Source organism: Empidonax traillii, unplaced genomic scaffold (assembly GCF_003031625.1).
Source record: "Empidonax traillii isolate 1590-97213 ecotype Southwest subspecies unplaced genomic scaffold, ASM303162v1 scaffold244:size1524873, whole genome shotgun sequence".
NCBI lineage: Eukaryota > Metazoa > Chordata > Aves > Passeriformes > Tyrannidae > Empidonax > Empidonax traillii.
In genome coordinates, this window is record NW_020955437.1 from 806,984 (window position 1) to 831,846 (window position 24,863).

A 24,863-nucleotide genomic window follows, 5' to 3' on the forward strand; every position below is an offset into this window, starting at 1 on the left:
CTTTGAGCAATAACTTAGGCGCCCATGTCAGCAATCTCATTTCATTATGAAATCAATAGAAGTACATAATACTGCTGGTTCTAGTCTCTTTTTAAGGATTATTGCTTCTCCCACTTGATGACATTCCCCATGATATATCCCCTCACAATCTCACAGAAGTGAATTATATCTCATGAATTACTTCAACTCCATTTTCTTTCTATATGTTTATATATGTTCTCCTTTTAAAATTACAATTGTCATCTCTTATTTGGAGTTATTTTTTCAAATGTTATTCAAACTTATTCTCTCTCAATTTTCTTTCTTTGATCTGACAGGTATTTCCTTCTTTTTTCTGGAATTCTAGTGCTCCCACCTGAATATAACTTCGAAAAAAGGTAATTTTCATTAGAGGCAGTTTAAAAAAATAAACTAAGTGGGCACCAATAAAGTAATCAAATCTTACAAAATTACTTAGGAAAAAATGTGCTTTGGGAAAGACAAAAGGAAAAAAAACCAGCATTAGCAGAAGATACATTCTCTCTGAAGAGGAAAAAAAAAAAAGAAGAATTTTATTTTGGATTAAATGTATTTGCAGGGACAGAAAGGGAGAAGAAATCTGCAAACCTGGTTGAACTTCAGGTGTTAATACTACTTACTTTTATTTAAGTCATGTGAATTCTCAAATCTACAATTCAGGGCAATTCCAAAGTTATTTGAGGTCTTTAACATCACTACCCAGCATATGCCAAGAGTGCTAAACATAACTGGGGCCTGATCTGCTCCATTTGGCTGTCTGTCCTAGCATTTCCCTTCAGGGACTTCTCTTCCTTAGTTCTTCAAGCCTGCAACCAGCATCCTCTCCTCTTGCCAGAGACACCATTTTTTCTCTCCCAGTTCTCAGATATCTTAAACATCCTCCTTCTTTTTCTTCCTCTTATTTGTTTTTCTGGTGAGAAACATCCGTCTCCCTAACAGCTAGCAGCAGCCTGCCAGGCAAGATATTCAGTCAAACTCTCTGAGTTCCGCTCTTCCTCTCTCCCTCCTTCCTGGTTTTCTCCTTAATCTCATTCCAGTTTTGTGCAATTTTACTCATTCTACGGCACTTATCTCCAGCAGCTCCAACTCATTCACATACATATGGCTGTCAAACTCGGCAGCTCTGCTTCTCTCATTGTAGGTGGAACTGTGACTTTTAAGACCCTGTCCCACAGACCCTAATAATTCATAGCAGGTATTTTTAAACCAAGCTAATAAAACACTTCATAACATTAGCACGTTAATCTGTGTAACAAATAGGAGAAGATTCGGTGTGACAAACAGGATTACAATATAAAGAATAGGACTGCCAGCAACCCGCCTGCAATTACTGAGGTGCTGCTGTTTCGCATAGACCCCTACTTTATTACTTTGCAAATACATTTGAGCAGAGCTGTCACTGCAAGGAGTGAGCTCAACCCTCCTCCCACACCCAGCTGCCTGCTCCCAGTCCCATGCCAGCCCATTTCTATGAATACAAGTGGTGACCTGATCCGGGATAAAGTTAGCTCTCACCCCTCTTCTCCTCTGGGGTGTTGATTAGTTTAAACAAGGAATTTTCCAATTCAGTTCACCACACGACTCCTACCTTGGCTGCCCAAGGGAAGGGAGCAGCATATGGGTAGGAAATAGGATAAATACTGTGGTGGCAGTGCAACTCAATTTTTCATGGAAACACGACCAAACTTCCCCCTTCACAATCACTGTGGTGTTTCGTCTCCTACGCAGCCACAACCTTAGGAATAGTTACTTAGGGGAAATTAGGCCTTCAAGAAGGTAAATTTACTCTTCCAAGATTCTCTGGGAAAACCAGCATGTGAAGATCCAAGCAGTCATGACCAGACTGCATCTACTAACTTAGGTATCTCAAACACCTCTTCAGTATATCTCTATTTTAACACCACAGACTGCAGTATACAATAAGAACTTGAAGGAGAATGAATTAGCTCATGCTATAGCTAAAAGTCAGGTATCATGCAACGCACACTCTATCACAACTTCGTAAAAAAGAGGGTCATACCACAAATGCCACTTTCATGTCAACTAATCGCAGTGATATCATTCCTGGTATAAAACATTTGCAGTATCACCAGCCTGCTCTGGTTTCAATAGCACGTGGTAATTTTATCATTCATTCAGCGCTACGCAGCAGAACAATGTTTGTATCTAAATGTGGCAAAGACAAGTAGCACATGACACTTGAGGTCCTCATTCCTGTTGCTTCCCAAAGGGCTGTGGGTCCCCAGCCAGACAGCTCTTGCTCAGACATGTTGTGGAAACACCAACCATCTCCACAGACTGACAGGCAAGCTCTACGTGCCAACTGCAGCTGGAGAGCAGCATTATCGTGTGTCACAACACCTGCTGCAAAAGTCCTAGTTTCCTATTCCTTAATACAGTATGCCATCTCACCAAAAAGATGTAACCACATCAGATATCTATAAGGAGTGTAAAGTCATAAAGTTGCAAATAGTAGGATTAAAATGTAAGTAGGATAGCTTTTGAAAAAATGTAATCAAGGTCCCACTTGTACATGACCACAGAGCCTTACCCACACTTTGTGGCTGACCAGGGAATGTAGCCACAAGTCAAGCCTTACCAATGTTAGTCTGCTCTATTTAGGCCATGATCCAAAGCCTACTTGCATTAATGACAACCTTTCCATGAAATTCACCAACTATTGTAACAGGAAAATGTTGCACTTCTATATCCGTTCTCTCTCACTTCTTTCACATCCACGTGACAATGATGCAAGCGTTTAATAACTTCTGCTTACATCAACACTTCAGGTGGATAGCTACAACCACCTATATAGCACTTAACACCCATTTGTCATTTTAACCATTTTATTTAGACAACAGTTTATTTATAAACATGCCTCTGATTTGTAAAAATAAGCTTCACAGTCCTCAGATGAGGTCTGTACTTAACTGGAGGCTTCTCTTCCGCAGGTGAACTTTTCCAAAGTACTCTTTGGTATCTACTGCACTGCATTTTTGGTGCTTTTCTTAAAAAATGAAGAAGTTGCTGCATTTGTTTCATTATTGATTTAACAAATTACCCAGTCTGAGCAAAACTAACAACTGAATACTTTAAACAACCTGATACTTGAAGCCTTATGCTTCTCTGTTAAACATCATTTTGTTAAAGGCAGCAATCTGTAAGGCTTGCAGAGATTATTTGTTAGTTGTTTCTTTTAATAGAATGATAGATAAGCCATCTGGCAAAGGAAAATGCAGTTCCTCACTTTCTGGTACCAAGGAAACTGCTTTATCTTTCTCTCTTCTCAGTAAAAGTCATAAGACATTTTACTTACGGCATCCACTTTGACGGCTGAAAGTACGACTTCCATAAGGATCAGCAGAAGTCCCATATCCCTGCAGGGAAAGGTGAATAAGGACAACATTGTTTTAAGCCAGCACAAAACAAGCAAGTGATAACGCTCTACAGTTAAAGGTGACAATACGACTTTAAAAAAGTTATTTCCAAAAGCCTGCCGAGCGGAATTACTTACTGACAAAGGAAAATACGTGCACTGGGAAGCTGCGAGATGTCCATTTTCGTTCCTTCCCTTGCCGGGGGCTCGGCTCAGGGCTCCCTCCCGCCGGACGGTCGCCCCTACAAGGCAGAGAAGGACCCGCTCGTAACACCGCTCCCCCCGCCGGAGGTCTCCGGGCTCCGCGCCGCCGCTGCCAGGGCAGGGAGCGGCCCCTCCGCCCGGGCCGGGCCAGGGAGCTCCGATCGGGGGGAGACCGGGGTGTCGCGCCGCTCCCCGCAGCCCCCCCCGGGGGCGCGGACCCCAACGGGCCGGCCAGAGGCAGCACCCCCGGCCCTTCCCCGCCCCTCCCGCCGCCCGGCCCCGCGCCCGCTCCGCACCGCTGCGCTGCCGAGCCCTCCCGGCGGCCGCGGCCGTGTGCGCCGAGCGAGCGGCGCCTCCCCCCTCCGCCCGCGCCCCCCCGGCTCGCCAGCCACCCGCGGAGGGGAGGAGGAGGAGGAGGAACTGCGGACAGCGGGGAACAGGAGCGGGCGAGGTCCCCGCCCGGGGGAGGAGAGGGGGCTGCCACCGCCCATCGTGTACGGCGAGTCCTTCGCCCCCGAGGCATTGCAGGCTGCGCGGCCGCGACGGAGGGGAGAGGCGCGCATGTGGGGCCGGCCCCGCGGAGCCCCACTGTGAGCTGCCGGCGCCCCGCCGCCCAGGGATCGACGGCGCGGAGCGGTGCGCGGCAGCATGCGGCTCTGGCTGGGCTTCGGGCTGCTGCTGAGCGCCGAGCTCAGCGCCGTGTCCGCCGCGGTGAGTACGCGGGGGAGACTCCCTCGGGCTGCGACACCGGGTGCCCACGCGGGACCCTCTCACGGGGAGGTGCGGGGAAGGGTCGGGACGGGGCGGCGGCGCGGGGCCCTCGCCCTCGGAAAGGTGGGGCAGCCAGGTGGGCTGTACGGGGATGCCCGGCTGCCCCACCGCCGCACCTCCGCGGGCGCGGCGCGGAGCGGAACGGGCGGCACCGCCAGGGGCTGCCGGCGGGGTCCGGGCTGGGACGGGCCCGCCGCGCTCTCCCTCTCCCACGGCTCGGCACAGAGCGCCGCTGGCTGGGGACGGAGTATAAAGCACGCACCCACACGGGACTTAAAAGTAGCGAGTTGTGTTTCCGCGGTAAAAAAAACACAAAACAACAAACACCAAACAAAAAAGCACAAACAAACAAATGAAAAAAAAATATAACAGAGCAGTGTTGGTTGCTTGGATTAAAAGTGCCGTGCGCGCTGTCTTTGACCCCCGCGACGGGCAACAGGCTGGAGACCAGGAAGGATCCTAATGTTAATAGTTAAAGCTGAATTTTGGCACCTTTCCCGATGGAGCCAGATTGTGGCACAGACTTGTAAAATCGAAAGCATGCAAGTAGTCTGAAAGTTTTGCTAAGGGAGCTAATTTTATCACTGAGATAATAGCTATTTGCTGTCCTTAAATTTTAAGGACTCTCTTTCCTGGCGCTCCTAAAGTATTTTGGCAGTTTCTTCTGTACCTCTAGGTAAAGGGCAGTTGACATAATAATTTGAAATAGGTCATCTTTTTCTGTCTCCTTGTTTTCTTGCATATGGTTAGGTTGATACTATATTAGTGAAATTCAGGGGTGCAGAAAACTTGGTATTAGGCATAGGCATATGGATTTTTGTCATGCTTCCTGCTATAAATAGAAGATCTTGTATTAACATTTTAATAATTTTAATGGTTATGTTGCACCCTGCCCCTGAAGGCAAGGTAACTGAGGTTCTTGTTAATAATAGGTCTTTTGGGGCAGATTAGAGGGAAATGACACTAAATGACCACTGATAATATATATGTGGCAGACTTATTTCAGATCAATTTGGTTGCAATGGAAAGGAGATATGTAGCCATTTTGGTTATGTGGTTATTATTATCTATAGTAATATAACAATATAAAAGTATAAAGATATCACTTAACAAAATATATAAAGATAAGAAATAAAGAGAGAGGGAGAAAGGATAAGAGTAGATAGTGGAGAGGAAAGATATCACCACCTGTGGACCCAGCAGTGAGACTTGAATGTTGCAATTTTGATGTCCGTTGGTTGGAGTGATGGTTGCAGCCTTGATCGTTCAGATGTGGAGAAAGCTGAGAAAACACAGAGTTCAGTGGGTTCAATATGTTCAGGTTTACATGGAAATGCCCAGGTACACCCACCTCCTGCTCTAGTGGGGGTGTACTGTCTGATACAACACTGTAGATCGTACGCAGTCCTATGGTGGAAGACCCGAGAAATGAGTCTGTGGGCACTTTGGGGGTCTTTGATGGTTTATTACACCTTCTAAGACATGGCTGCTGTCTCTCAGTTCATTGTAGTTGAGCCAGTTATGCCCTATTAAAAAGGATGAATACCTTCAGGCCTACACATGAATGTCCCAGTAATTCCAGAAGGGAGTTTTCACATCTAAGCCAGTTGTGTAAGGGAGGACCTTGGCATGATGAAAAGCATTATCCCACCTCACAGGATCTGCTTCTTATTTGCCTCTTCCTTTACCTGGCTCATAACCCAACTTGTAGCTCTGGTGGTGGGTGTGCCACCTGCATCTGGATGGTTACATGGCGCACCATCACCAAAGCACCCTCCTGTTTTTGCAAATGGTCGATTCTGTGAGCCATTAACCATGAACATTTCAGTCTCTCACAGGTTATTTTAAACTTTTCTGCAGTTTCAGATGAAATTTAAGTTCTATGATGAGTTTTTTTACCTCTTTGTGGCCATGGGGTTAATATGTATGCCTTGAATCATCTGAAGTAAGTGATACACTGAACTTTTGATGTCTTATCTGTTGTTCCTAGGCTGACAATATCAAGCTTACTGTTGTTGCAGTAAATCACTCAGTGGTGAACCTCTTAGGCGATTTACCTGTCATCACTTGGCATTAAGCTGATTAAACTGTATTCCTTTCAGGTTTTAATTAATTTTAATTAATTAGGATATTTTGAAGTAAGTGATTCATGTTTGGGTTCTGAATTTGGTACTTCTAGAGGTATAAATACCTATTTGTGAGAAACGTTCCCCTCTTGTGCTGTAAAGTCAAGTCATTGGGTAAACCATGACTGTTAATCCAAGACAGAAAACAATAGGTAGGTAAGAGGTGCTTAATAAAAGAAGATACAAACTTTAATATCAGTTGTACAATTTCAAGTCTTCTGGAGCAACTCTGATGAGGCTCTGTTCTAGAAGTGTCCTGTATATGCTGGACAAATTGTTTTGTTAAAATCAAGTTTCCTTAAAATGTAACCTAGAGCTGTTAATTATATTATGAAGCTATTCCCATAGTTGAATGTTCTTTATATGTTAAGCTGACTGTGGATTTATAGTTCCTCGGCAGTGCCACCAGGAAACACAAGTATGCTGTGGAAGTTGACCTCCTTGCAATTTTGTTGCCTTAGGTAAACTTTCAGCTGTTCATGGGTGGCTTTTCAGTCAATTCAGTTCTAGCATTTTCCCCAACTCCACGTTGTTGCCAGTCACTAGCAACCACTCAAAAGGTGATGGAGACTGCTGTTGGCCTGCACCATACCACAGGTGGGTGGTGGTCAAGGGGCTTATCTTTGGAGATTCTTGAGCAGGGCTGATCCCTCTGCCTGATTGCGGCTGGGTGGTGTGAAGCACTGTACACCTGGGCAGGACCTCTTCTGCTTTTGGAGAGCTGGCAGAGCTGACTCAGTGCTCACATTGTCCTCAGATGAACGTGTTCCCACTGTTTACATTTAAAGAGTAGTTGTTTTAGCAGAGGACTATGTGATAGGCAAGGTTGTATGCAGTACTCTTTGCAATAGGCTGAATGGAGCAACCACTTTTCTGCAGAAAAAAAAAATGATGCTGGTTTCTTCCTTCCTTCCTTCCTTCCCTAAAATAGCTTATATTAACTAGACCTTTTTTTAATGGCTTTTGTGCAGCCACAGTCTTCTAAATTTCCCTGTGGCCTTCATCACAAAATTGCTGAGTCTGATGGGTACCTTGGAGATCATGAAGTCCGACTCTCTGCTCAGAGCAGGGCCAGCTACAGCAGGATGCTCAGGGCTTTGTGCCACTGAGTTTTCAATATCTCCAAGGATGGAGACTGCTCAATTCCTCTGTGTGCCTGTGCTGAGTCACCCTCATAGTAAATGTTTCTTCATATGTGCATCACGGTTGGGAAGGGTAACTAACTGAGACTTGAGACTGTGCCTGTGAACGCAAAAAAACGTAGCAGAAGCAGCTCATGCACTGTTGTCGGTGGTGATTCTGCAGTCTGTCAAAGCTGACAGAGTGAAAAATTGTTTTAATCTCTGACATATCTGTGATGAAATATATACAAGGAGATTTGGAAGGACTGCTCTCACAGAGGCATTTGACATAGCAAAGCCAGCCTTGAGCAAGCTGCTGTCAGGATCATGTGCCTCAGTACAGAAAGAGGGAGCTGCTCTGTTGTAGCTCCTGTTGGTTTTAATGGGACACTATAAAATGTATCCAGATGTGACACTGGAAGTTTAGTAATTTTTTTATGTTGACCAATTATAATTAAAATATTAATTATAACTAGTCTGGGCTTTTGTACTGTTCTACATTCTTCTCGGGAGATTTGTTTTCAAATTATAATGAGGGCAGAGTGGAAGACAGGGCAGTAGATTAAGATGTTTCCAGGTCAGGCTGAGAGACTGCTCCCACGAGACAGTTACAGGAGAAGCTTGTTTTGATGGATCTCTGCAGGGGCTCTCATTTCTGACACTCTTCAGCCTGCTATTTCCTTTGGAGAAAGTCTGTTTCCTAACATTAGTACTGCTTGGTTGAGAGATGACAATGCCATGGAAATCCTGGTTTCATGTTTCGGTACCTTGTCGATGCTGCTGCAGCAGCAGCCCCTGTGCTTTCTGCAGTGGAGCAAGATCTTCCAGCTGCGCTTGTGTTGCTTCCACACAAGTGAGCTGGTGCCGTATAACACTAGTGGAATGAAGATGTCTTGGCCACCACTGCTCAGCAGTGGGCTTAGCATTCTCTCCAAGTTCCCAGTCCATCTCCCTTTCTACTTTTAGTCTTGCCAAAATGGATACTGGGACAGAGCTGAGAACAAGCTCTGTTGAGCTAATAGGGAGAGGTACTTCATAACAGTGATAAAAGCATGCATAATTTTTTCCACAAGGGCAATGCTGATTCCACCAGTGCTATTTGAGCTGATTATGTGGTGGCAGCTACACTGGTGGGAGGCCAGGAGGTTTCTATCCCTGGATAAGCCCTGTCTGGGGAGCAGTGCCCTGTACATGGCCAGGCAGAGGCCACTCCGTTATATTGTACTCATGCCTTCCTTGTGTCACCTCTCCTGTTTTTACATCATATATGGGGATGCAATATAATGCATGCCATTCTAGGCCAAAAGCAGAAATAATATAATCGTTTTCAACTAATCTGAATAATTTTCTACTCTCTTTTCATTAAAAACATGATTTACTGAGATGAAGATGTAGAAGGCACATAACCAAGAGCAGATAAAAAGAATGACCTGGGCTTTTAGTGTGTGGCTGAAGAGAAGTAATAAGAATGAGTCCAAATAACTGGCAACACTTCATTAGTAAAAACACACCCAAGTGAAGTAAGGCAGAGTTGGGCAACTGCCTTCTGCAGCTATTCATGTCTAGGGCTGCCACTGTCTTTGGTGCTGAGACACCTGTACCCTCAGGCCATTTGACATCCTTGTCTCTGAATGTCCTCAAGGATTTGTCAATACCAAGAGCATGTTTAACAACCCCAGCAAGTCTTATTTCAGGAGGGAGATTTGGTCATTTCAATTCCATAAATATGGCCTGAAGGGGAGAACCAAATGATTTCCAGTAAGTCAAGCACCTCTCAGGCTAGAAGGCTTCAGAGAAAAATGGGAAATAGGTTTGGTGAAGAAGAGAAGTGCAGCATTCCCCTTTCCTCATGTTGGAGCAACAGTAAGGGCAACATTCTGTTAGAGCATGTCAGTAAAGGGTATGAGATCTGCGGTGGCTGAGGGTGCACCAGAGAGAGTCATGAGAGCTTGGGCAGGAGTGTGGCCTTCCAGCCTGTGGTGAGGAGTGCTTACTGGGGAAGTGGCGGTCATGGGTTCACCTCTCCACCCCCAGCAGTGGGGAGTCATTTACTCAATATATATACACAGCAAAATGCATGGGTGCTTCTGGGGATGAGAGGTGAGACCTGGTGACTCCTTGCTCCTAGTGGAGTGTCTTTATTCCTGCTGTCCTTCCTGAAAGCTCCCTCTCTTTCTCTGGCCACCTTTTCTACAGCATCATGGCACAGGGTGCTGGAGGCAGGAGAGAAGGACAGGCCGTTTTGGAAACACATATCTGTCTTCTGCTATCTGTGTTGGTGAACACAGTCCCTGAGCAGTCAGTCCTGACTCATCTCCATGAACTGTATTCCTGGAGCCAGCTGTTAAGTGTCAGCACAAGCAAGTGCATTCATGGGCCATCACCCCAAGTAGCACAGTTTTTGCTTCTGAGTGTGTATCAAATGCCTGCAGGACTACTGCAGCGTTTCATTGCAGCTTGTCTGCTTGGCATATATAATCCTGGGATATCCTTAAGTTACACGATGCCTGAGGTTATGCTGGATGTATATTCTGTCAGTTGCCTTGACTGTAGGACGGCTCCTGCAGGCAACTAAGGCGATTGTTCTAAAATGTTAAACCCCATCTTTAGGATAGGCTTATGAATATTGTTCTTTTTATAGAACTAGACTAAACAAAGGAAGATTCAACAACCTCAACAGGAGAATAAATTGACTTACTTCATCAGTGTTTAAAAGTTACATGGTGTGCCCTTCCCAGAATTTCCGTTGACTTTCCTAACACAAAGGCCCTTAACACCTTATAAGATTTGATCAGAGGAAATAATTTGGGTATGTACAATGACCCGAGTGGAAGAGCAACCTGTGACTTTACTGAGTAGTTGAAGGTATGAAATACTGCTTCAATTTCATGATGCTTGTGGGAAGATAAATTTTTGACTTCTCTGGGTTGTGACTGTCTGTAATTATTCTCATTGATTTAATACATCAGAAAAGTATGTGGCATTAGCCCCAAGGGTCTTTATATAGCAGTGTCTTGGACAATGTGAAAGTAAAATACAGAACAAGTTAAAACATTGTCATGTGTCAATTAATACAATTATGCCATTATAATCTGAAGTGAGTTACAGTAAAGAAAAAGACAAATGTATTCTTCATAAAGAGTGTAAGAAGATCGTGCAAAAAACTGGTCTGTTTGTACTCTCTGAAATGTATAAACAGAAAAAGGATCAAAAAACTGACTCCTAAATCTTCCTTTATCTTTGACATGTTCGTGTATATACTTAAAAGCACTTCAACTTCCAGTCCCTTGTACTTCTGCTATACTCTGTTCAGCTCAAGGTTCACTTATTACCACTTTGATTGATTCAATATGTCAAATATGTATTTTTTAGGAAGCCTCCTACATTCCACCTGCTTCCATTGTTTTTCCAACCTGGGCAAAAAACACTGTAAGCCTTAATGTTATGTTAGCTCTTCTTATCTTAGGTGATTGTGTGGTGGTAGGAAATACCCCTTTTCGCCTCTGATTTGCCAAGTTATCAAGCATCTGAAAACTTGTACTTATGGGTTCCAATAAGAATTGTAGTCCTGCTTCTATACCTGTGCTGAGGTGTTTCAGTGACATCAGTGCAATTCTGGTGCAAGGTGCTGAGGAATGGGTGCAGGCAGCAGGTGCTGTGGGAGCTGGCAGTTTGGGAATCTGCTCAGGTGGAGATGAGTCAGCCTAGCCTCACAGTTTGCAAAAAAAACTCCTTTTTTTTTTTTGCTTGGCTTGCCTTACAGTCACATTAAAAAAAAAAAAAAAGTCCAAAAATTAAATTAGGGAAACCAGAGAAGAGCTAGAAAAGAATGAGTTTCCTTTTTTTTTTTTTTTTCATTACCTTCATGTCAAAAGGGTACTGTTCCCACACATGTTCTGAAATAAATGGCAGAAGATTTTTCATCATTGTGCCAACTTAATTCATACAAAATGTGTTTTTAGCGAAGTTATTCAGCTACTTTTATGGAATTTCTTTGGGTGGATCTTTATGGTTTCTTTGGGTGGATCCAAGAGAATTACTAAACATCCTCTGTTCCCTTCCTTTCCACTGCCTTTTCTCTCTGTGTGCTACTGCTGCCTTCACCTTTACTGCTGCTGGCAGACAGCCTCTTGCAGGGTCTGAGGAAGGGTGTGCTTCTTCAACAGAACAATGTGAAGGACAAAATACAAAGTGCTGTCAAGTGCATGGAGTAAACAAATTGCAAAGTAATAATTAATTTTCTTTCATCTTTTTGTGGCTTTCATCTGCTAGTAGCAGTGCCAGAGACAGCATTTTGATATGAAAGTTTCTAAGATAGCTGAGAGGGAACCAGCAGAAGAAATTATCAAAGTTATAAAATAAATACAAGAATTAATTTAACACGCTGAGATTGGTAGAAAAAATTAGAATATTTTAATTAAAAACCTAGTGAGTTAGGTCACAATACTCTTTTGAATTCAAAATAGATGTAGTCTTTATAGATTAACCATGGTACATAGTATCCATTGTCCTGTCTGTAGATAACAATGTATACCTTCAAAAACATTTCAAATGCTACTACTGGGAAGCAGAAATAGGTTTTTAGGTAATGTCTGTTACCCCAAGGGAGACCCCTGCCCAGCTGTTAAAGTGGGAGCAGGAGATGTGCTTCAGCTCTGAACTGAGATAACATGAAAGCCACAAATCAGGTCTAGATGTTGAACTATCTTGAAAGGTGCTAGAAGCCTGGTAGTGTTCCCTAGCATTTGCTAGAGGAAAATTATTTGATGCAACTAACATTTGTCTCCTCTACCACCTTTAAACACCAGTGTCCAACATTTTCCCTGCCCGTGTTTGTCTCACCTCTGTGGGATTTATAATCTCTCTGGCTACATGAGGTTTCACCAAGGTGCCCAACCTTTCTTCTAGTCATGGTGCCATCTCATACATCTTTTGTACATGAGGATGTTTTCTTAACACTGGGGCATGAATCTGGTAGAGCATTTCTAAATGATTTAGTGGATGAAATTGTTCCAATTCATCAAAATAGTTAATGCCATTTTTACATGAGGATTCTTTCTATATGTTGGGAATTCACAGTGAAGTATGTCATCTTTCATACATATAATTACTAACTTAGGGGAAAATACATTGTTTTATTAGCTGGTTCTATTTAATAGATGATTTATGGGCTACTTAGTCTAGTATCCAGAAATCAGAATAAGAAAGTTTGGTTGGTTTTTTTTTTCTTTTTCCTTTGTTGTGACAAATATTTCAATTGTAGCTAAGGGATAAAATAAATTAGCCCATTTTCACTGGATAGCTATGTGTTGACTGGACATTGTAAGTCTTTTGGTCTCATTAGTCCAGTTGTTTATGTCGTTGAAGAAAACTTGTTTTCTAGTCTACTGAAGACTTCTGTTGAAATATTTGTTAATCTAAAAGCATTGAAATAAATCCTAAGGTTTTAATGAAACCCAAATAAGGCTGAAAAATTATGCTGGTATGAACTTACGGGACTGTAAAGAATTAGAACAAAAGTTTGAAGAAAATTATTACATTAATGGTTTGTATTCATAGTGCACGTATTAAGAGAAAAATCAGCTAAGTGAGGGTAGATTCAAACATTCCAGGAATTTTTGTATTGTACTTGAAGCTCTGTCCCTTTTATGGCAATGGTAAGTCAGTTATCTGCTAGCAGAATAAAAAAGGATAAATCCTGGCTGCCATAAAACCAAGATACATGTGAAAGCACTAATTGTGGCCAAAACTCAAAAGATTTTTAAACTGTAATTACACATGTTTTTTAACAGTTTGTGAGAATAGGCAAGGAAGACTAAAATTATGTAAATGCTTGTAATATAACAGCTTTGCTTGAGAAAAATATGAATAACTTTTTTATTGAAACTATCTTTTTTTTTTTCTTTTTTTTTTTTTTTAAGCTGAAGTGTATTGACTGGGGCTGTATCTTTGTTAAGAACAGCTGCAGTTTTTGGAATCAACATGGAAATATTTAGAGAAAAGCAGGGAATGGCAAGCGGCATAAATGAAAGTGAGAAGCAAGGAGAAAGTTTAACATTGTCCTAGGAAGTCTGTGTTCTCTTCCTTCTTTTTTCAAATGGCACAGTGATTCTGAGGATTCAAGGCTGCATGCTACATCACAAGGGGCCAGAGTAGAAACCAGGGTAAGAAACCAGGGCAAGAAGCATCCCAGAAGCCAGGGGTTAAAAGAGATTGTAAAAATCTGATATTAGAAAAAGTCGGGAATGGACTAAGTGCTAGAGCCCTGCACTTACAGTTATGCTTAGCTGGACAACAACTATGGGAGCTGGCTCTGGCCCCTGCCACCAGTTGCAAGGACCCTCCAGCTGGCAGCCTCAGCCTGGAAGGGATTGTTCCTGTGATCATTGCTGGTAAATCCCAGCTGGGAGAAGACTTGGACATGGCTTCTGGTGCTGTTAGTTCTTATGCAATGTAATCCTACTGTCTGTGACTTTCTATTACTATTTTAGAACTTACTTCCCAGTATGGACTGTGGTGATCCAGCAAATGTTGCACCAGTGCCTAAAGTCATTGGGTCAAATAATGTCTCGGCTCATGTCCTTGTGAATGCCAAAATAATAGCTCAAATCATGCAGAAAAATAGATCCATCTTGCTGGGGACATGCCTTTGAAAACGTACTCTGATTCACACTGGTCAGACAAACAGTGGATGCTGATTTCTGATGCATTTTCCAGGAATTATGTGCTTGGTTGGGACAGAGCTTGTGATCGTAAATGACTGGATGTGTCATGAGTATAAAAGAGCTTTGAATGGTAGTCCCTGAGATGTGCAGGCAGGCAACTGCTGACCTAGCAGTGATTCTAGCTCAGTGCTCTCTGTCCTGTCAGGTGCAGAGTAATTTCCTCAAAGTTGCTAATAATTTCAGCTTCCATTTAATTGAGTTTTAGAGTAGTCAAAGGTGCTAAGGATGCAGAAGATTTTTTTCTAGAGTATCATGGAGACCAAGGAAGATAATGGTGACAGGGCAAAACCAGAAAACTTCATGGGTAAAAAATAAAGAAGATTGTTTTGTCAGGATGCTTCTGTGTAACATTATTATAAGAATCATGTTTCCTTCTTAGTGTCTTCAAATAAAAAATTTTAAGGAACGAGCCTGGGAAGTGATTGCCTTATACCCCTTTGTATCACCACAGGCTTTGTGAAGGTAAAATACAGACCCACTAAAAGGTGTTTGTTCTAAATGCCTTCCTTGCATTCTAAAGCACTTTCTCACAGATACCACAGGAGCTGCTGGTGCTGGAATGGACTTGGCAGTGTGAAAGTCAGAGAAGGTCTCTTCGATCTTCTAGTCACACTACTCCTGGATGCTGCCAGGTCTGCAGGAAGTACAACTGTGCAAAACACATGTAGGATATTATCAAGACTAACTAACCCTATGTTAAGGCCTGAGATGGCATCTACATGGTCCCTATGTAGCTGGCATATTATGGTTCTCATCCAGAGTTTGCAAATCACCAATTCTGTGCACAACTTTAGTCACTCACACAGTATAAGCCATATCTGTGCATTGACAGTCATGTAAGTCTAGACTCTATTTCAGCAAAAGACTTTTTATATTTGTTCAATTTGACACATCAATATCCTTTATTTTAATAAATAGTGTCCTCTTGGCTATAATTAAATGGAATCAATTTAACTTGCAAAAGAGAACAGCATGCAGAACTTAATGCAATGCCAAAACAGTCTGTGTACTGAGTATCTTTTGTTGAGCTCAGATTTATTTTAGCTGGACTGTTACCCTGTACCATGAGGCCCATAAGCAACTCTTTGTTTTTTGTAAATCCCCATTCATCATCATAGATTAAAGTCTGAACTTTTCATGACCAAAATGTGAAAAGTTCCACGTTTCCCACCCTGGACTTGCTCAGATGCATGCCCTGATTGCAGTGTGTAATGTGCAATTATATGGGATGGGTTTGCACATGGTGCAGTGTATATCTGTATTGTCCAAGAGAAATTATGAAATTGATTGATGTGGGAAGCTGCACATGGGATTGTGTCATATCATGTATTGTTTAGGATAATAACCCTACATTTCTGGTAAATGTGGTTCAGCTGTTTAGAAAATTATTTCATAGTTCTGAATCTGAAAATGTATAAATCATATCAAATCAGTCATGAAAATGAAGAATGATTTCTCTGTGAAGTTGCATGTATTATTGGATGAAGTACTGCTGAAATAATTGAATGTTGTGATGTACTTAAAATGCCAGTTTCTTATGTGTTTTTCTTCAGCTGAGGACAGTGAGATGAATTTCTAGAATGTTGAGATGAATGAGATGAGATTGAATGAAGATGAGATGAATGGGATGAATTTCTAGAATGAGATGAATTTCTAGAATGAGATGAATTTCTAGAATGTTAGGTAAAATGTAAAGCTTTTGTACACCACCACCAGTGAAAACAGAATTTGTAAGTTTGTATGTGAAGTTATCTGTTTCTTGTAACTATTGTTTACCATGTTAGAAAGTGTAAAGTGAAGAATTCCTATGTTTAGATTTATAGTATTAGATGAAAACTGCCAAGAAAACACTTTTTTAAATCTGAAGCACACCATGGTAAAGGCACAGTTATGATGTACTTTCATACCATCTCACAGTTGTCGCTGGTGGTGGGCACTGATCTGTGCGTTTCCCTCAGTACTAATAGTTAACCTGATAGCCCAATATCAAGTGATATAAATGATAGGAATTCGTAATTTGACTGAATTTTGATGCTGATGCTTCAATATCTGACTGGCTGCAGGAATTCAGTGTAAATCCGTGTCTGCTTTTGGAGAGGACATCAGCTTCTTTATTTACCTGCCTCAGTTTGGGAAGGTGCAAAAGGTGGGAATGGAAAAGAGTCAAGGCACTTTGCATGCTGTGATAGTACTGGAGCAGTAGCTGGGCAAAGAAATGATTTCTAAGTATATGAGCTGAGTAAGACCAACGGCCACACTTAGTCATCCCCCTGTGCCATCCCGTGTGTGCTGTGCTCCCTGTGGGACAGATGGTGTTTCAACCTGTTCCTTGCACCTGCTTTACTGTGACATATGAAAAAGGCGTGTCGGCTTTCTCTTTCCTGGATGGTGCCTCCTACACATTTAGCCTTCCAGGTGAATCAAAACCATTTGCCTTTTGCTGGCTGTCAGCATTTGAAGCTGCTGATGCTTGGACTGGCCAGCAGCAAGGATGAGCTCCAGGAGGACCAGCAGCAGCGCCCGCTGCCCATCATCCTAGGGGAGAGGCAGAGGAACACATATCAGCTGGCTGGCATTCCAAATCAGACACTTGGCAGATTGCATCTGCTTTGTATGAGCTCAAGGATGTCCTGCAAACATCCATCACCCTTTGCCTGTCTTGCTGGGACTGGAGAGGTTTGTTCTCCAGTAGAGTCTGAAGTGGTAGTGTTGCTGCATCCCTGTGTGGAGCTGCCTCTGAAGCTGAATTCTCTGGCTGACTGCAGTAGGGAGCCAGAGCAATGGCAGCTACATCCCCTTCAAAACCTACAGGCGATGAGAAAGGGGAGGGAACAAGCTGCAGAAAAGCCAGAAAATGTCAGTAAGATCTATGTGTCTTTTTTTACTCTTAGGGTGATTCAATGATTTGTTTATGGCATGAGAAATTACTTCTGTCACTGGAGAATTATTACATGTGGGGAAATGGTCTCAATCAGCAGAGTAAAAATGAGTTTCATTAGCTGGGTTGTTGGAGGGTTATTTTATATTAACAGTATCACTGAGGGAAAAAACCAGGCTGGTCAGATGTTCTGTGCATGTTTTCCTCCCACTTAACCATCTTTGCCCTGTTCCCTAGACTAAAAGTCCAATGTCATGTCTCTAATCTCTTTATTTTTCCATGTTGGTTTCATTGATTAACCTATTTCCTAAAAACTTAGTCAATTAAAATGTAACACATGAAAATATATGCTATTATTTAAAGTCAGGATGCCATTAAAAGCTTCTGGATGTGCTGAGAAGTGACAAACTACTTAGGTGTGGTGATCAAGGTAAATTAGCAAGGGAAAAGTATCTCCACAGACTTTTGTGTGAGTCATCAAAGAGATTTTTTTTTAAATAAACATTAACAAAGAGAGATCTAGAATGATATCAGGCAATCTTTTTATAGAGTTTGGCCCAATATTTCCCACTGTTAAGTAAACACTTCAAACTAGCTTCAAAGATGGTGGATGTATTTCTTGGTACCTGTTTTTCTCCTTGTTGTAACTTTTAACAGTGTAAAAGAGATTTGGGTGGGATCTCCTGCTAGTCTCTTAGTCCAGAGGTGTTTTTAGGGAAGCTGGACTAAGAATGTAAGAGTGACTGAAACCCAAAAAATTTTCTGTCTGTACCCAGAAGGTATATTGTTTCTGTTTTTAAGGGCCACTCACAGTTGGTGCAGATCACAGCAATTACAATGCCTGTGAAATGCAGGAATACGTGTGGGGGTTTTTTTGGAAAAAGAGGAATCCAAAATATTCAGCAATGAGCATGGGAATAGAAGGTGACTCTTGGGTGGTTTTTTGTTTTATTTCTCCTTCCAAGCCTTATCAAGAAATACTGTTAAGAAAAATCTTGGAGACAAATCCAAAAGAATTTTATTTTTCTGTATTTTTGAATTCTGAATTTTTCTGTATTTTTGAATTTTGAATTCTGTATTTTTGTCTCAGAATAGGCAGTAAAATAATTACTAGAGTAATGAAAAAAATTGCCACTGCACTTTATTTATCAGAATTCTTTCTAAAATTATAAATAGTTGAATAAACAACTTCTTTTTGGAACCTACAGTATCAGCCAAACACAATTCCTGTACCCTGCAATCTGTACTGTTCTCAGTCCTGTGCTAAGTACACTGTTGTGTATTGGCATATTATGTTTCTTGAGTAAGATTTTTTCACCATTTTTTTTTAGAGTGAAGTACTTGTGCACATACGTGTTTCTGAAATCTTCATTTTTGTTTACAAGTTACTGATACTGACACTTTATCTTTTTCAGCATTTTTTATCTCTGTTCTAGACATATACCATTGGTGCCTACTCACCGAAGTATGTGCTAATAGAACCCCATCAGAATTACATGTAATATTCAAAAGTATTTTATAATTTATTTCATACAAACATATCTAGCACTGCTCGCTCATTTTAAGACTAGGAGATACGTTATGCGTAGTGTAGATAAAACCTCATTTTGAGGAGCAGTTATCTGTTGCAGATATTCTTTTTTTCCTCTCCTCTCACTCTATTTTATGTTTCTTCAGGAAAAGTATGATAACCCCTGCCCTCTCTGGGTAGACTTCTCACATGTAAGTCAGGACCATGGATCTAGATAGATAACAGATAAAGGAAGAATAACAGTTCCAATGAATATCTTTGCCAATAAAACCGACATACCACTGAAGCAGAATAGAAGTTAAAAATGGTGGGGTTTTTTTCCCCTCTTCTTTCAAGTTAAATTATGAACTTTCTCACTGTGCAGTCTTAGGTTTTATTTTCCAGTTTGTTTGGTTCACTGACATGTTCCATCAGACCTTTTTAGATATGAAGCTATGGACACTGCATCGTATCCAAAGGAGTGTGTGTTTCAGAAATAAACCTCTGGACATACACTACATGTCACAAACCGCTCTGGGGCTGTCATTTCTTGTCTTAATTTTCCAGTGCAATCGTTACCTCTCCATTGGTTCCCCTTCCATTGCACATCCCCTTGCTCTCTCAGCTACAAGCAGAATTGCAAACAGGTTCAGGTACTGCAGCCTTAAGGGATGGATCCAGCATGTTTGTAAGGAGCTTGGCCTAGTACCAACTTGGTACTGTTCTTTCCCTTTCCTCGTTCCCATTTGGTACACGGAAGGAACTCTTCTCCCTGAGCATCTCCAGCTGGCTGCTTAGGTACCCTGTTTGAGCAAATAGCATGGATCTCTAGCTCCATAATACTATTCAACTGCTTATCTCTTTCCTCTCCAAGGATAAGGTCAGCTTGAATCTGATCTGGTGGACTGATGGAAATGTTGCAGGCAGTATCCAGTCCAGCAGCAGATGAGTGTGGCTGACTGCACATGTAGGAGCAGAAATCCAGTCCTTGTTTTGCCACAGGCTGATTTGGCAGCTATAAGGCATATTTTTAGTTTCCCCGTGTCTCCCTCTCCCAAAACTGAAGTAAGTATAACAAAATTTCCTGATCTTCAAAGTAAGATATAAATAAATTGTATGATATTTTGTGATAGGGATTATACAAAACCTGAAAGTGTGTAATAAAAATGAATTTGATGAAGATTGAAGATTAATTTCTCAGTATCACCAGCTTCTGGAATAAAAGGAGTTCACATGTCCCAAAAGTTGGCAGCACATGGCCCCCATGACCTGACATGTAACTCTGGGTTGCCAAGCTTTTTCCTGTATTGGCCCTCGCTGCTCTCATTTCTAGGTGTTTCTGCAGTAACCACAGAGACAAAAACTTTAAATACAGAGGCTAAATATGAGAATGGGAAAAAAGGTGAATGATCAAGGGGAATTTTGTTGAAGAGTTCAGGATAGTGCACCTGATTAACCGGGGATTCCCATATGAAGCTTTTAATTTGGTTAGAACAAAATTTTAATTTGGGAGAACAAAATAATTCCAAACTTAGTTGCAATATATTTAAAAGTATAGCTTCTAAATGGTTTCTGCTTAGGACCCTAAAATAGAAAAATCTTGTCTTTTTTCTAAAAGAAAAGGCAAATATTCACAGAATTATTTGGACAAGTAAAGGTAGAGGAGGAAAATAAAAGTAATCTGACAGACTAGCTTTAAACCTACATACCTTATGATGCCCACCAGTTTTTATGAGGTAAAAACAGCCAAAATCTCCATATAAATTTATTTTAGTGATTAAAAAGAGTATTTTGGAAATGGAAATTTTAACTTTTTAATTTTTTTTTTCTGGTTTAATGTGAAATTCCTTTCCAGTGAAAGAAGGGGAAATGAAGTAAATTAATAGAGGAAAGGCTTGCCAAAAAATGATAAGCTTCAGGTTGTTGTAAATAATTATAAAAAGTTCAGTGTCATTATAGGAGAGTATGTTACCTGTTCTTCTCTTTCCCCATTGTGAATTGAAAATAGGGGGGAATGATTTTATTCTTTACATTTAATTTTATAGCATTGAAAAACACAGGGAATCCAGGCTGTTCTCAGCTGGATAACAAACAGTAGAGCTATTCTTTTGGTCTGAAAACCCTGACCTCGTAGGGAAAAGTGATCCAACTGCTTCCAAAACAGGCACATCTGTATACTGTAGTACTTTGTCTCTTGGGGATTCTTGATGTATGCTCCACCAGTTGAAAAATGGGTGAGATAAATGTAGAGTTCCAGAATAAAATTTTAGGCACCCCTCTGTGTTTTTTATTTAGAAAAGATAATATCCTTCTATTTTAGGTAATACAGCAGACCGCTTCTGTACTTCATTCTCTTAGCTGCTTGTATTTTTTAGTGGGCACTTAAAAAGTTTACCTGTCTTAAATACACTTGCAAATACTAAATAATTTTTTACATCATTATGAAAATAAATTTTTCTGTATTCAAGTGCTGAAATACAGAAATCAAGATGGAAATGCAAAGGAAGTGTCAAATCATCTGGCTTTATTCTCATTTTCTCTTGAAAGTGCAATGTGTTTGAGATGCTCAGAAGAAATATGAAACTTAAACATGACTATAAAGTGAGAGATGGATGTGATTTTACTTTTGTAAGCGCTATTTTTTTGCTTGTAGACGATTTTCCATGCTGAGTTGAATAGGACAGCTCCCATCCACTGTCAGCTCCATGCCCCAGTAATATCAGGTAGCAGTGAAGTATTGCTGAACCCACTGGTGGGGCAAAAATTCTGCTGCCTTTCCCAAAAGAGTAGTAAAGGTGTTTGTTCTCTGTTTTAAATGCTTTGTGAATAATTTAACAAGGTTGGACAGAATAGGAAAGCAGGCTGGACCGACCCTCTGGCTGCTACTAAAGTGGCTGTGTCCCACAGGGCTGCCAAAAGAGATATTTCCACTCCTTTTTCTCATGTATGTCAATGTCAGTGTTCATTTTGCAATAAGCTGTAGTCCATTTCAGCCCAGCTGGTTCCCAGTGTTGGCTCCTGGTAGGGCTGGCTGCATGACAGTCAGTGTTGGCACACAAGAGGGAGTGGGACCGGGGCCAGACCGCAGTTGTTAACAGCAGCAGGGATTTGGGCTGTGCTGCAGAAACTCTGTTAGCCACAGCTTCAAGGTATGGTTTCACATTAGAGCTGGACTGACCTAGAGGAGGGGTGGAGGATGAGTAGGGCTGACCTTCTGGTCACAGCCAGCTATTAGCTGGCTTCCTCACGCTGCAGCCTTGCTCCCCCTCTTGTCTGTTTGCATATGGAGTGGCAGTGGCCAGTCATGATGCGTGGTCAAATGCACTTTCCTCTCACTGCTGTCCATATGCTGACATGATACTAACACGTCTTTGTACAGAAAAAATACTGGAAGAATATTCTGTTTTCGTAGTCAAGCTTTGTGCAACCTAAGCATGGGCCCCTTTTGCATCATTCTAGCCTTTAATTGCTTGATGGATTTCACAGGATCCCATCTCATTCAATACACAGAACAGAATGTTCTTGCTGAGCAAGGGAGGATGCAGGAATTTTTGCCTTACTCTTCACTTTCTGGACTTGTTTCTTATTTAAGATCTCATAGTCAAGTTGTGCTTTGAAGGCAGAATAAGTGCCTTCAGCTTCTTATGGGCTACCTATGGTTTTTATCACAGCAATACCTGAATGTTTTGAAGAAGCACGTACTGACTTTTATAAGCATAAAAGTCACACATATCACTCTGTGTGAGCCAGAGTGGTGCTTTAACCTTTCCTAAAGGTTTCATGGCTATTTGCTGACTCTTTGGGAGAGGAAGCCTAGAGAAGGTAATGTAAAACATGTCTTCTAATTAGCATTCAGTACCATTTCATGGTTTACTTTTAACACAGTAACTTTGGCTGAAGCCAGGTCTTTGAGATCTTTGGTCTGAGAAAAGTTCCAACACTAAACACATAGAAAATGGGGAATGTGTAATTAGTGACTGCCTGTGAAAAGTGTGGAAATGATTTGAGCAGCACCTTCAATTGGTTCCATGTTAGAGGCAGGGACTGGATCCCATTCTCTAGGGCTCCACTCAACAGCATTAACTGGGAAATACCTTTCCAATTTTCTGTCTCAGCTTTGTGTGTGCACAAAATCACAGAATCGCAGAATATGCCAAGTTGGAAGGGACACATAAGGATCATTGAGGCCACTTCCTGGCCTTGCACAGGACCATTCCCAAGAGTCACATCAGGTGCCTGAGAGAATTATCTAGATGCTTCTTGAACTCCTTCAGGCTTGGTGCTGTGACCACTTCCCTGGGGAGCCTGTTCTGGTGCCCACCCACCCTCTGGGTGAAGAACCTGCAGGCACCAAGTGGCAGTCATGCAGGCAATCTGCTTTAGGATTGCAGAACCTAGTGCTGAGATTTCATATTCTCTTTAAATGGATCTAAGTGAGGCTGCTGCTGGCCAGGGACAGCCATGCTGTCTCACAGCTCATACCTAAGGCTAAGTGTTTTCCACCAGGCAGTTCCTTGCTGTGGCTTGCTAGGCAGCAAAAATGCAAGGCCAGGCTGGTGTGGAGGGCTTGGATTGCCTCAGAGCAATAGTAGTTCAATGACTTCAGCCTGTCAGGAAAGCAGAGAGGCTGCTCAACAAGAAAGGAGACCTCTGCTCAGGGCAGGCTTGTATGGAGGTTACATTTCCTAATTTGCTTTAGCTTGGAAGGAGAAGATTGCAAATCTAAAACCTTCAAAAATAATTCAAAGAACAAAGTGAGTTGATAAAAAAAAAAAAGGAAAATGTATTCATTTTTCTATTTTGATTCTTTCAAGAAAGATTTTTACTTTTTTATCCTAAAACTGTGAAGTGTAGCTCTGTCACAGAGATTGTGAGGAGAGGTACCAGTTCCCTGCTGCTTTCAGTCATCCCATCACTTTCTTAGGGCAGGAGGAAGGTGTGGTGTTTAAAATCCTTTCTGAAAGGTTTCATAGTTACTTCCTGAAAGCAGTGGTGAAATGGAAATTAATTTTTCTATGTCTCATCCAGGCCACCATTTGATACATCAAAGAGGCTGCACTTTTTGCTTCTTCCTTCTCATTTTGTCAGCCCAGTGTCTTTCCCCTGATTGTATTGGTTATTTTTTTTTAAACATTGTCTATTTATCTTACCTGTCATCCTTTTTCTCCTCATTCTTTTGTCCTAATAGTCCAGTCCAGGTATGTTTGACTATTATTTCAGTCTTACCCATCTCTCTTCACATGTAGCCAGTTGACCTTACATATATATTGGCAGGGCTACAAGCTTTGCCTGTACTAATGAAGAAAAGCGTATGCAGCAAACTACAGGTTTTGATGTTAACACTGTATATGTTTGAGTATTTTGCCTTTTTAACTGCTGATGAGCAGCAGTTGCCCGTTTACAGCTGCTTAATCTGTTTGATTACAAATGCTTAGTCTGTGCACCTCTTTCTTTCTGTTGAACTATTGCCAGATATAACTCATATGTCTGAAAACATGGAAGAGTTGATGGAACAACTGTCTTTTTCCCCGGAAATAGTTCAGTGGGGTTTTGCCTTGGCGGGGTTCTGTGTTGTGTTGATCTCTGTCCCCTCCAATGCTTAAAATTGCCATGAGAAAATGGAAAGTTCAGATGCTGCAGGACTTGCTTGCAAACCTGCTTTCTGTGTCACGAATATGAAGCTTTCAAAACTAGCTAAAAGGTTGATTGGAACAACTGAAGAATGATAAAATCTGTGAATCCAGATGAAGCAATGGTGAAACAGCAAGATGGTTATTTTTAGGCCTTATATAGACAGATGCAGATTTTTGCACCCTGTTTTGAATTAATTGTATATTAATTGTATATTACTATTAACTGTGTAAAACTCGAGGTTCTCCTAAGCATGTCTCTTTTTAGAGAGTGTTATCTGGCAGATTAGCATTGGCACTATGACAAGACATGTCCTACTACACTTGGTACCTTCTATGCACTGTTGGTAGCAGGGAACCCCAGATGTCTGCTGATCGTAACCTGGTGTGCATTACACATGTATTAAACAAGTAGTATATTGTGACATTTCTCTAATTATCTGTTTAAAGTAATAATTAATTTAAAAAAAAAAAAAAAAAAGATTGTAGTTGTCCAAAAAGGTC

General features: G+C 41.5%; 1 protein-coding gene and 1 long non-coding RNA gene across 2 annotated transcripts in view; one reads left to right on the forward strand and one right to left on the reverse strand.

Moving 5' to 3' along the window:
• Positions 1-3,348: 3,348 nt before the first annotated feature.
• LOC114059825 lies at positions 3,349-3,934 on the reverse strand. Its single transcript, XR_003571743.1, has 3 exons — positions 3,895-3,934; positions 3,533-3,636; positions 3,349-3,395 (listed from the first exon to the last, which is right to left on the reverse strand). It is a non-coding gene; the product is annotated as an uncharacterized LOC114059825 (long non-coding RNA).
• Positions 3,935-4,011: 77 nt separating this feature from the next.
• The window catches only part of COL4A1 (collagen type IV alpha 1 chain), a 122,418-nt gene continuing 101,566 nt past the window's right edge, over positions 4,012-24,863 (forward strand). The window contains exon 1 of the mRNA XM_027888692.1: positions 4,012-4,309. Within this exon, the coding sequence (XP_027744493.1) occupies positions 4,247-4,309 (63 nt within the window). The 5' untranslated portion in view covers positions 4,012-4,246. The remainder of the gene's footprint in view (positions 4,310-24,863) is intronic.